General features: G+C 37.5%; 1 protein-coding gene across 6 annotated transcripts in view; it reads right to left on the reverse strand.

Moving 5' to 3' along the window:
* Window positions 1-11,055, reverse strand: part of LOC109297570 (transducin-like enhancer protein 4) — a 149,802-nt gene that overhangs the window by 131,888 nt on the left and 6,859 nt on the right. For all 6 annotated transcript variants that reach the window (XM_019517418.1, XM_019517415.1, XM_019517414.1 and 3 more), the window contains exons 2-4: window positions 10,889-10,986; window positions 9,475-9,538; window positions 8,023-8,067 (exon numbers count right to left, since the gene is read on the reverse strand). In XM_019517418.1, the coding sequence (XP_019372963.1) occupies window positions 8,023-8,067; window positions 9,475-9,538; window positions 10,889-10,986 (207 nt within the window). The remainder of the gene's footprint in view (window positions 1-8,022; window positions 8,068-9,474; window positions 9,539-10,888; window positions 10,987-11,055) is intronic.

Raw genomic sequence — 11,055 nt, forward strand, 5'->3', positions numbered from 1 at the left:
GGGGGGGGGGGAAAAAAAAAAAAAAAAGACTTCATCAAAATGTTTGAAGGAGGATGTAATATTTTTTTCATTCACCTTTCCATTCAAACTTTGTCTTCTAAAGTTAAGTTTTTTTGAAGTTCTATTTAATAAATATTTTTTCTAGTCAAAACAAGTATCAGTTTCTGTTTTCTCCATATCTCATAGCTGAAATGACTTTGAGAGCCAATGACAAAAAAATAATCCCTCTACCAAGAGCAAAAAAAGAGAGAAGTGACTTCTGTAACATTCACCATTCACAGTTACTGTTTGCAAGTTGGCCCCAGTAGCAAGATGCCCAATTCTCAATTATTTTCACAAATCAGAGAATTAGGGCTGAAAGGGACCTCAGGGGGTCATCTGATCCAACCCCCACCCCACTCAAAGCAGGACCAGTCCCAACTAGATCATCCCAGCCAAGGCTTTGCTATCCAGGTGTTAAAAACCTCCAAGGATAGCAATTCCACAACCTCTCTGGGTAGCCTAGCTTATTCTAGTGCTCTACTAACCTCCTCATGAAAAAGCTTTTCCTAATATTCAACCTAAACTTCACATGCTGCAACTTGAAACCATTGTTCCTTGTTCTGTCATCTGCCACCACAGAAAACATGCAAGCTCCATACTTTTTGGAACCACCCTTCAGGTTGTTGAAGGCTGCTATTAAATTCTCCCTTAGTCTATTCGTTTCTAGACTAAAACCCAGTTCCCTCAGCCCCTCCTTGCAAGTCATATCCCCCCGCCCTCTAACTATTTTCCTCTGCGCCGGATTCTCTCCAATTTGTCCATATCCTTTCTGTAGTGGGGGCGGAGAAAACTGGACACAGTACTCCAGACGTGGCCTTACCAGTGCCAAATACGGGGGAAATCATCACTGCCCTCAATCTGCTGGCAGCACACCTACCAATGCAGCCCAGTATGCCATTCGCCTTTTTGGCAACAAGAGCACACGGTTGGCTTATATTCAGCTTGTTATCCTCTGTAGCCCCCAGGTCCTTTTCTGCAGAGCTGCTGCCCAGCCAATCAGCCCCCAAGCTGTAGCAATGCATGGGATTCTTGTGTCCCAAGTGCAGGACTTTGCACTTGTCCTTACTGAACCTCATGAGACTTCTTTTGGTCCAATCCTTAAATCTGTCTAGGTCTCTCTCTACAAGTCATAACCCTACCCCTCCAGCTTATCTACTACTCCCCCACAGCTTGGTGTCATCTGCAAATAACTCAGGGATATCGCTACTTACCAGCAAGAGACATCTGAAAACAAAACAAACTGAAACTGAATTGCCTGGCACTTCAAATACCAAAGCAGGTAGAGATGTTCTTTGAAAACCTGTTTATTCATATGAGTGAACTGAACGAAGCAATTCAGTTGCACAAGTTTTTACTGAACAAGGAAATAATTTTCTACTTTCCACAAGAAAGAAAATCCCTGCTGAGAAACTTACAATAGTTTTACAGACCAATACAACCTTGTGTGAGAAGGAAAGTTATTCAAGTCACTAAATCAAGCACTCCCAGATAAAAAAAAAAAGAAAAAAAATACACACACACACCAGATTTACAGTTGCCAGTGCAAATTTAATTCTGCCCCAGCACATCTATTCCCTGCACTGAGCAATGCCTTGTAGAAAAACCTCTATGTGATCCTTAATCATGTAATTAAACCATTGCATCACAGTGCAGACGCACAAAAAGAAGGAATTAAGCTTGCACATTTCTTAACCTCCGAGTATTTGACTTTGTAACCTAACTTTCTTTTAACTAATGTTTTGTATTACATTTCATAGGAACTTCTTCTGTTTATAGAAAAAATGACAAAAACAGCCTTTATGATATACAATGGTATTGTTTCATCCACCCCTACCAGCCATGAATGAATAGCAAGGTTCACACTTTCAGCACAGTTTTCTACTGCTTGGGCTACAGAATTAAGCTGCTGACACCACAAGAAAGTCTTGGTCCCAGCTGACTGCTGGTGCTAGATGAAAGCTTGACCTGGCCTGGCCCAACCCATTCACCCTTTTGCAGCCCTTCCTCTTGCCCATCCCCTCCCCATGGGTGGCATCAGCAGAAAGGATCAGACTCTTAAGAAGGCTCATGTTCCGTTTTCATTTTGGATGCCAAAATTTCCTGGGCAAAACAAACAAGAGAAGTGGCAAACTTAAATACAAAACTCGAAAGGAACTGCATTCAAAGAAAAAAAGTGCTTTTCTAGATCGAAGTCTTTCTCTTAGTTGAATTTTCAAATGCCTGCTGCAAACAAGAGGTGAGAAAGTGCCTCAAAAAGAAAAGAAAAAAAAATTGCAAGAATCTTGCATACTACAAAGTGTTAAACAACCTTAAGATGAAGGTCACCATTGGCTCCCCATATAATTATATACATACAGTCATACACTTGCATATTGAATGAGGCAGCATTAAAGCAATCAGGAGCTTTCAAACAGAGAAAAAATGTTTTATGTTTAAGCACTGCAGAGTAAAGCCTTTTGCCAGTAAAAACACAACATATGTCTTAATTTAAAAGTTTGCTCAGCACATTTTGTGCTATTTCCTGTGTCCTAAGCATCTGTCTGAATTGCCAAGATAGTTAAAAAAAATAAAATAAAATAAAAAATACGTTTTTCTTTCCTTCTGAATGACAAGACCTCAATGAAACAGAAGTCTGCGCCTTATACATCCTTTTGGAATTGCAGGGGGAAAGGTTATTTCAACAATAACTTACACACAAGTGGAAAGAGAAAACTTCTCAGTAATGAACGGGTTCCCTCCACAGGAGGATACTGCAACTTCTGCTAGCACAGCCAGGCACCCAGCCCAAATTTAACTGATGAAGTATTATTTTGTTTTTCATTGTGGCTTATTACAGATTTTTAGGGGTTTTTTTACCCACAAAGAGTAGGTGAGCTGTTCAAGTGTACTGGCTTCACAGTGTAGGCTAAATAACTTTTAACTGGGACAGATAAGGTTTGGTTGTCACGCTGATTTATCAACCCACTTTTAATATCTAGAAACTTTGATGAAAGAGCCACAAGCAGGTTTTTTCCCCCATTTAACAGCACTCTGATGCTGCAGTTTTCAAATCTCACTTCTAATCTCTCTCCATTTTGAAATTTTCCAGTTCAGTTCTGATTACCCACTGCTTATATCTCCCTTAAATCCTTCCTACTATTTATGATGGAGGACAAATTCAGCCAGTGTAATTTTGGCTGGTTCTCCAGCTATTCTTCAAATGGAAGACACTACACCTTCAGTCACAGCCTACCTTTTTATTATTTTTTTAAATATATGTATACATATAAATACAAATAGATCCCAGTCTCCTGTCATAAAAAATGAACACTTTTCTGTTACATATGGTCTATACATACAAAGCAAATCTCAGTGATCTATACATTTAATGGCCACAAAAGTGAAAAACAGTCAAAACTCAGCCTTAAATTAAACAAATTGATTCCCATCTTTGCCCTTTTACCAAAATAATTTACTAAGCCACAAGAAGTAAAAAGACTCAAGGCTGGGATGTCGCACAAGCAATATATTAACTCAGTCGGCAATAAATCTCCCCTTACTCTCCAAGCTCTATACTACTACTTTCTTAAATAGCTCACTATAAAGCCCCAACCTAATTAAAAACAGCTTCCTCTGCAACAGTGGCCTTGATTTCACTTATTTACACATTAACTGCAGCCTCCGTTTGGCCAATCCAGTTTATTCTCCGTTCCACACAGGGCCTTTTATCTGCCCTGGACAGCATTTTCTCCAGCAGATGAAGTAGATGCCGATTGATTTGCTGTCGAGCATGGTAAATTAATAGCAACAAATTGCTGAGGGCCCCATCTCGCTGCTCCACCATGCTTCGGCAGTTTTGCTTTATTTGCTCCATGATGGGCAGCAGTCAGGCCTCTTCAAGTCAATTTCTTCTTAACAACCTGCAATACTTTTCAATGGTGAAAATAGAGCCATTCCTTGTAAGTCAGAAATCAATATCCTATTGCCCTTAGAAAATGCTAAACAAGCAGTATTGGCAATCCACTTGGTACTAGAGGGTATCAGATATAATGCAAATCCATACTGCTTCCCTCCTCGTAGTTATTACAGTTTGCTAAAAGGTTCCTAATGCCATTTATCATCATTTACCATCGACTACTGCAGCTATGATTATGATATCCTATCAGCTAGTAGAGCCCTTTCATTTCTATTCAATTAATATTTTAGCAGCACTCAAATGGTTGTTGGCCAAGTCTCATAATAAAATTTACATGGATTGGAGTGAAAGGGGGGGGTTCTTACTGTGATTTTTTTTAAAAATCATTTTGTTTATTTTTTAATAGCCAGCTTTTTTAAGATCTGAACTTCCTTTAAAAATGCTGGAATATAGCATTTTCTCTAAAAAAAATTTCAGTGGAAAATTTAACTGGAGACAAGACATCTCCATAAACATAATCAAAATGAAATGGGAATTTTTATCCTGTTTATGTTCACCACTCGTTCATTCATAAATGCCTGTGTCTATAGTGAAAAATTGACACTTACTTTAGGCAATAATTAGTAATATTGGATTAAAACAATCAGAAAGCATGCTTGTTTGGAGCAATTTAAATAGATTGATTACCATAAAATTCCCTAGTGCTATAAATGAGATTAAGTGACCGACAAAAAAATAAAACAATACTAAGAATCTAGAACATCTTATTAATTTATACTCACAAAGTATTTTCTTAACTTTTTTCTGTCCCTTTTGAGACAATGTAGCAAGAAACAGACATTTTCAAATTACATACCATTTTTTACCTTTATTGTAATACTGAAATTTAAAGGTGTAGAGCATCAGCTCACATTACAACCCACAACTTTTAACTTTCCATTATTTCTTTTAAATTTGTCTGCTCAGCTCTATTGATTCTGGTGGGATTACCAGAAATTAGGTTAATATTTTAGGCTTTAATGCCTCATGTCACAACATACCCCCAGACTTGTCTCAAACAAAAAAAACAAAAAAAACAAATGACTAATTCAACCAGTCTAATGTATTTACTCAGTTACCAAAATTTAAATTAATTATGTTCTCAAACATAATTGTTAAAAATTGGCAACATTATGCAGGCTTAATTAAGATTAAATCCAATTTACTAAATGTACTTTAATTGGTACTAATTACATTAGCTTTCCTTTCAGAATGACAAATTCCCCATAGGTTTCACTTTAATAGTCTTCTATCAAAATCAACACAGGATGACTGATGATGAGCATCACATGAGGGGTGGGAAAAGTAACTCTCACCCCCCCCCTTCATACACACATGCACACACACTGTCACTGCTGTGTGCGTTTATCCTTTTATCAATTTGCTAAGTCACAGAGTCATGACTCCATCACAGCCATCATTTTCTGTTCCAATGAAAAATTTCTCTAAAAATAAATACTCTGTGGCTGGGAGCAGCCAAGAAGAACAGAAGCTTTAACAGAAAAATGCACAAAGGTTTCAAATATCAGGGCCACCAATTACTAGGGTACTTCCAAGGACTCTAGGGAGTCCTACTCTTGAACCCTTTGAGACGCAAATCTAATAAGTGAATAAGCCTAACCTGATCTTGAGAACTAGGCCCAATTATGCTGCAGGGCAACTTCACTGCATTATTGCCTGCTTTCCATTACAAGGGCATCCAGTGAGTACATCTGGAAAAGAAGCTAAGAGGAACCAAGGCTGTCTGCCTAGGAAAACAAATAAAGACAGATATGCCTCTGTGCTAAAGGGGAAAAAAAGAAAGAAAATATAATAAGTAGGTGGTTTGCAGGGCTGTCTGTATTTCATAATGTGATAAACTGCCCTTGGGATTTTTTTTTTTTTTTTATGTGATTGAATTTAGAAGGCCAGGAAAAAAAAAAAAGAAGGGAATCGCTCAATTTCAAATGGGTAAAATTTGAAGATTAGGGGAGAAGAAGAGGAGAACTTAAGGTGCTGGTTTGAAAGTCCTTCACAGGGATCATAAGGAACAAAATCCATTTGAATATGAGAAACTGGGTCAAAACACTGGTATCATAAGGTGAAATAGGAAATTGTTTGTGGTTGCTAAACCAGCAAAGGGAGAGATGCAACTGATACAGAGCCGAAATAGACTGCAGAATGACAGGAAGCACGATTCTTAGTTGTAATTTATTTGAGTTACCAAAGTATTAAAGTATTTTGTTTAAAGGGTGCAGCATTCATGTTACTAATTTGAACAGGAATGACAATAATGGAAAGTGATGTTCTAATTAAACTCCATCCTTAGTAATCCCTAACTTTACTTTTAATTAAATGTTTAATTTCTCCAGAATACTGTGAACACTCCTGACACTGTAACTGTATATAATTTCTAAAATTAAATATTTAGAGTACAATTACTGATTTCAGGTCTTTGCTATTGTTGCATATTTTTTTTTCTTTGAGGGGGGAGATGCAAGGAAAAGAGTTTACACCTTTAAAAAAAAAACACTAAAGTAAATAACTCTAGATAATTTGCTTTTACAACATGCTTGACTACAATCATTACTTCCTGGTGCTTATGGGAAATTGCTAACTAGGTGGCCAGTAGGTTCTTCGTATTCTTAATGTGCTCATTTTAATAGTTTAGCTTATAAACATAGTCTTGAAATCATCTAATTGTGCATTTAGGATCAGACCCAGAACCTGATGCCCCCAACAGAAATCTTTCCACTGATATCAATGAACTGTGAAAGGCCACCCACCAGTTATGAAAATATAATCTTGTTGTTGCTACTCTCATCCTTCATGTCCTCCTATTCCCTCCAATTGTTAGTTATGCTCATTTATTGAGTCTTAAATTCTGTCCTCACCCTGCATATGTTTAACACTGCATCTGAGTTGCACTACTGAATTCAATTGCAATAGTTGTACATAAGGTTTGCGCACATGCACAAGTCTTTGTAGGATTGGAACCTCAGACTGAAATCTCTTTGGAGTAAGGACTGCCTCTGTGACAAACACTTAGCAGTGTGGCCGTGATCCTGACGGAGGCCTCAGGATATTTAACAGGACAAGTAAATATAAAACAGCATTTGACTCTGTCCTTGCTCTCAACAAGATAAAGAAATCCCATTTAAAAAAACAAGTTTAAAATCCCATGCTTTGCACAGAAATGCGTACAAACCAATTTTATCGTATTCTGGCCTCTTCCATTCACCCATTTCTGTAATTCCATAGATCACATTAGCCAGCAACACTTGTGAATTACTAAAATATTTTCTGCAATGGATTGCCTCCATTAATCCCCAACAAATAAAAAGTTCTGTCGCTAGAAAAAGAGGTGAGATTTTCACTTCATTCTCCTCCCGACTACATTAGATTGAATAAGAAATTCTGATTTCTGCTACTACACTCCATCCCACTGCTTTTGGCTTAACAATGGCATGAGGTTGAAACTTAACATTCTCTCAGCAAGTTCATTTACCCTATAGACATTTGGGAGCTAAACAGACTTTTCCTGATGAAAGTCCAAACAAAGTAGCTTCAAGGGTCCAGCACATGGTTCTGCATCAATCCCTTTTGTAGACGCGGTTAAAATTCTTCCCCTTCCAGTTCAAGTAAAGGCAACAACTCTTTTTCTACACTCCCTTCTATACTACGCTTCTTCCCTTGATGCCTTAGGTGTTCAGTGTGTAACTGTTACTCCAGAAGGTGACAAAGATCAGAGTTTAGACAGACCTGAACCTAAAGCCCTTAGACATCTGAAATAACTTACTCAACTTCATAGTCTCTTTGCAGTAAATGGAAGTAATTTTGTGACGGGGATTACAAAGGTAACAAAACTAAGGTCTATTATTAAAATGGGAATAATATGAACTAGCCCCCTAGGTTCTTATCATACATACACTGAGATTTCAGAACACAAAAAATATTCAGCCACTTACACATGCAAGTAAGTCAAGTCACAGAATACAGAATCTAGATTAACATTAGAAAAAGGACTGATATGTAACATGGTTAGGTAGAAGAAAACGTTTGCCTACCTGCTTATGCATCTCTATATTCAATCCATAGGACATCTCATAATACTGAGAAAGAAGAAAAATTGATTCCATTAGAAATCTGTAATTGTAGAACCGATTCCCAAATTAATTTCAAATCATGTCACATATAGGAGGCATCATATACTTAAAAAGAGATACCAGCATTTGCAAGCTCTCAAAATTTGAATAAGAACTTTACACCACTCAATTTCCCCATCTACTTTTAAAAACTGACATTACTGCTTGCCAAATTTAAACACAAAGACTAAACAAAACAAAACAAAAAAAAATAACAATGAGAATCAAAGATGAGAAGCAGTGAAAATGCATGGAAAATGCTCAAAATTTTGTTCCCTAGCACACATTAAAGATACCAAAAAATGCCCGAAGTACTGGAAACCAGACACTCACATAAATCTGCCATGTAGCCCAGACCGGTTATTCAATATTTTAAATTAAAAACAAAACAAAGCTACAATTAAATCACAGCTTTGCAAGAAATGAAAGAGCAAGGAAATTCAGAATTAAAGCAGACATTCCATTCTTAGTATTTCCTGTTGTGTCTCAGTATTGCAGGAAACTCAGCTCAGTGTATAATGTATAATATAATATCATCTATGCTCCAGTATGTACGCACATCTGCCATAGAAAAGACAAAATGCAAGCCTTAACATGTTTGTCCTTTAGCAAATGTAGGGTTTTTTTAGGTTTATTTATTCCTTCTATAAATATTAGACTTCTGTGACATACAAATGGAAAGCAACTACACCCTCTTTGAAACAAAAGAGCAGATAGCAATAGCTCCTTTGGTGTCATCACGATCCATCATACAATTATGTATTTAAGAGATTTCTTCCTATGCAAGTTATTTAACCAGACAGACCACAACTGTCAAGGAAATCCTTTCTACAGTTCAGCTCACTGACACTCTGAATAAAGCAAAACAGTATGAATCAACAGCTCATGAGCAGCAGTTATTCTAAGAATTAGGACTTTTTACATTTTGGTTCACTCCCTTGACCCTACCTTGGTCCCCTCCCACCTCCCCATACACACGCACATACCATAAAAGAATAAATCTAAAATCATATGGTCGACAAATAATAGCCACAAGAAGGGAGAGAACCTAGCAAAAGTGAAAACATTTTCTTTATCAGTTAATAAAAGTTGCATCCACCTTTGACAGACTAACAGTTTGTCTGTAATTGAGGAAAAATTCCCATATGTTTAAAAGGTAAATTTCAAGTAGAACTTAACCAATATGTGCACACACACACACAAGAAAAAAAAGAGACCCCTGAAACTAAAGATTTATAACGGAAACACTGATGCCACTTCAACAAAGCAGCACTACTATCCTAATCTACCTGGTTACCTCCAAGAATCTGAACATATTCCTATCTTAGTATAACCAAGCTAATATACATTTTGAATTTGTTATGCTGTGCTTACCATGACATAGTGTCGCTGCATCTCTGTCTTCTCACTGGCCAGTTTTTCACATTCTAGCTTTAAGCTGTTCAAGATATTAAAAAAAAAAAATTGAACTTCATAATGCTAGTTTTACATCCTTCTGAACACACATTTATTCCCCTGTCTGGTTATCGTCTCAAAAAATAAAAGAAATTTAAGTTCAAGTTATCTTTTGGGGACAAAGGGGTTTTATTAGTTTCCCTTTACAACAGATGCTGTGCAAAATCCCAATTTTGCAAACCAGCTGTAAACAGTATACAGAAAAAAAAAATTCGCGAACACTCTGGGTCATAGAAAATGCTTGTTACAATGGTCAGTATAAGGAACATTTAAAAAAAAAAATCACCCTACCATTATATAATTTAGTTCCTATTATTATTATTATTAAGTCAATCTTGGGAATGATGTCTTTCTTCCATTCAAAACACAGACAAGTAAAAGGAGTACTGCCACACTCAAGAACAAGAAGATGGGGTAAGGGAAATCCTCCACCCCTCTTTCCCTTTGATGGAAGTGTAACAAAAACACCGCACACCATTTAAGAGCCACTATAGCAAGCATCAAAACCTTCTTTGGCTTTTTTTTTTCTGTTCCCAGAAGCAACCCAATCTTGTGAGAAGTCATTTGTCACTTTAAGAATAAAATGCTCTTCCATCCAAAAGATAATGAAATAGCTCACTAGCTACACTTCCAGGTTATCAGCACACAGCATTTCAACGTAAAGGGGCTGGGTCAAGGCAAGCCATGAGTCTGGAGCAACATTAAAAAAAAAAAAAATCATGCGGTTATCACAGCCAACCAAATCTGTCCTCTTGACCCACCCCAAAAACAGGAAGCAAAAAAACAAAACCAAAAAACGCCCCCCCCCCCACACTTTCCACCATCAACATCTGACTCTCTTTTAAGTCCTCTACTTCTACGCATTTGCCTATGTGCTTCATCCTTGAGGAGCAACCTTTTATTTAGGTCTCAATATCCAAAAGGACTCTTCCTCACTTCAACAGAGACTCACACATTTGGGATTAATTCCTAGGCAGTGCTTGGGTGTTCTCTAATCAAATGTTACAATGTATTTCCAGGAGATGCTTTCAATCTTGCTCAGAACATTTTGAAACCACCCTGGCTCAAATGGTCAGAGCTCAAGACAGTCCCAGTAGGAGGAGGGAGGGGAAATGCTGATTCCCTGAAACGGGGCTATGAACTGGTCTTTTTTCTTGTGGGAAAAAGGGGTGGGGAAAAAACCCCCAACCTACAAGACACCAAAAGAAAAAAACAAAAACAAAAAGAAAAAAAAAAGAAAAAAGAGATCCACACATGTTCACGCCTTGGCAAAAAAAAAAAAAGTGACAAGAGCTAAGCAAACACGAGGATCAGGGAAAGTAAACATCATTACCTGTGGTACTGAGCCTGCAAAAACTGAAACTCCTCCTTAATCCGATCGCAGGATTCGGAAATGGTGAATTTAAAGGGTTGAGCAGGCTGATGAGGAGCCTAAAAACAACCAACATGAAATGTTTTAATTATCCCGCATCTCACGCAGTCCCAGACAGGGGCGCGCAC

The sequence above is a fragment of the Gavialis gangeticus genome, unplaced genomic scaffold, assembly GCF_001723915.1.
Source record: "Gavialis gangeticus isolate Ggan-Ray unplaced genomic scaffold, GavGan_comp1, whole genome shotgun sequence".
Classification (NCBI taxonomy): domain Eukaryota; kingdom Metazoa; phylum Chordata; order Crocodylia; family Gavialidae; genus Gavialis; species Gavialis gangeticus.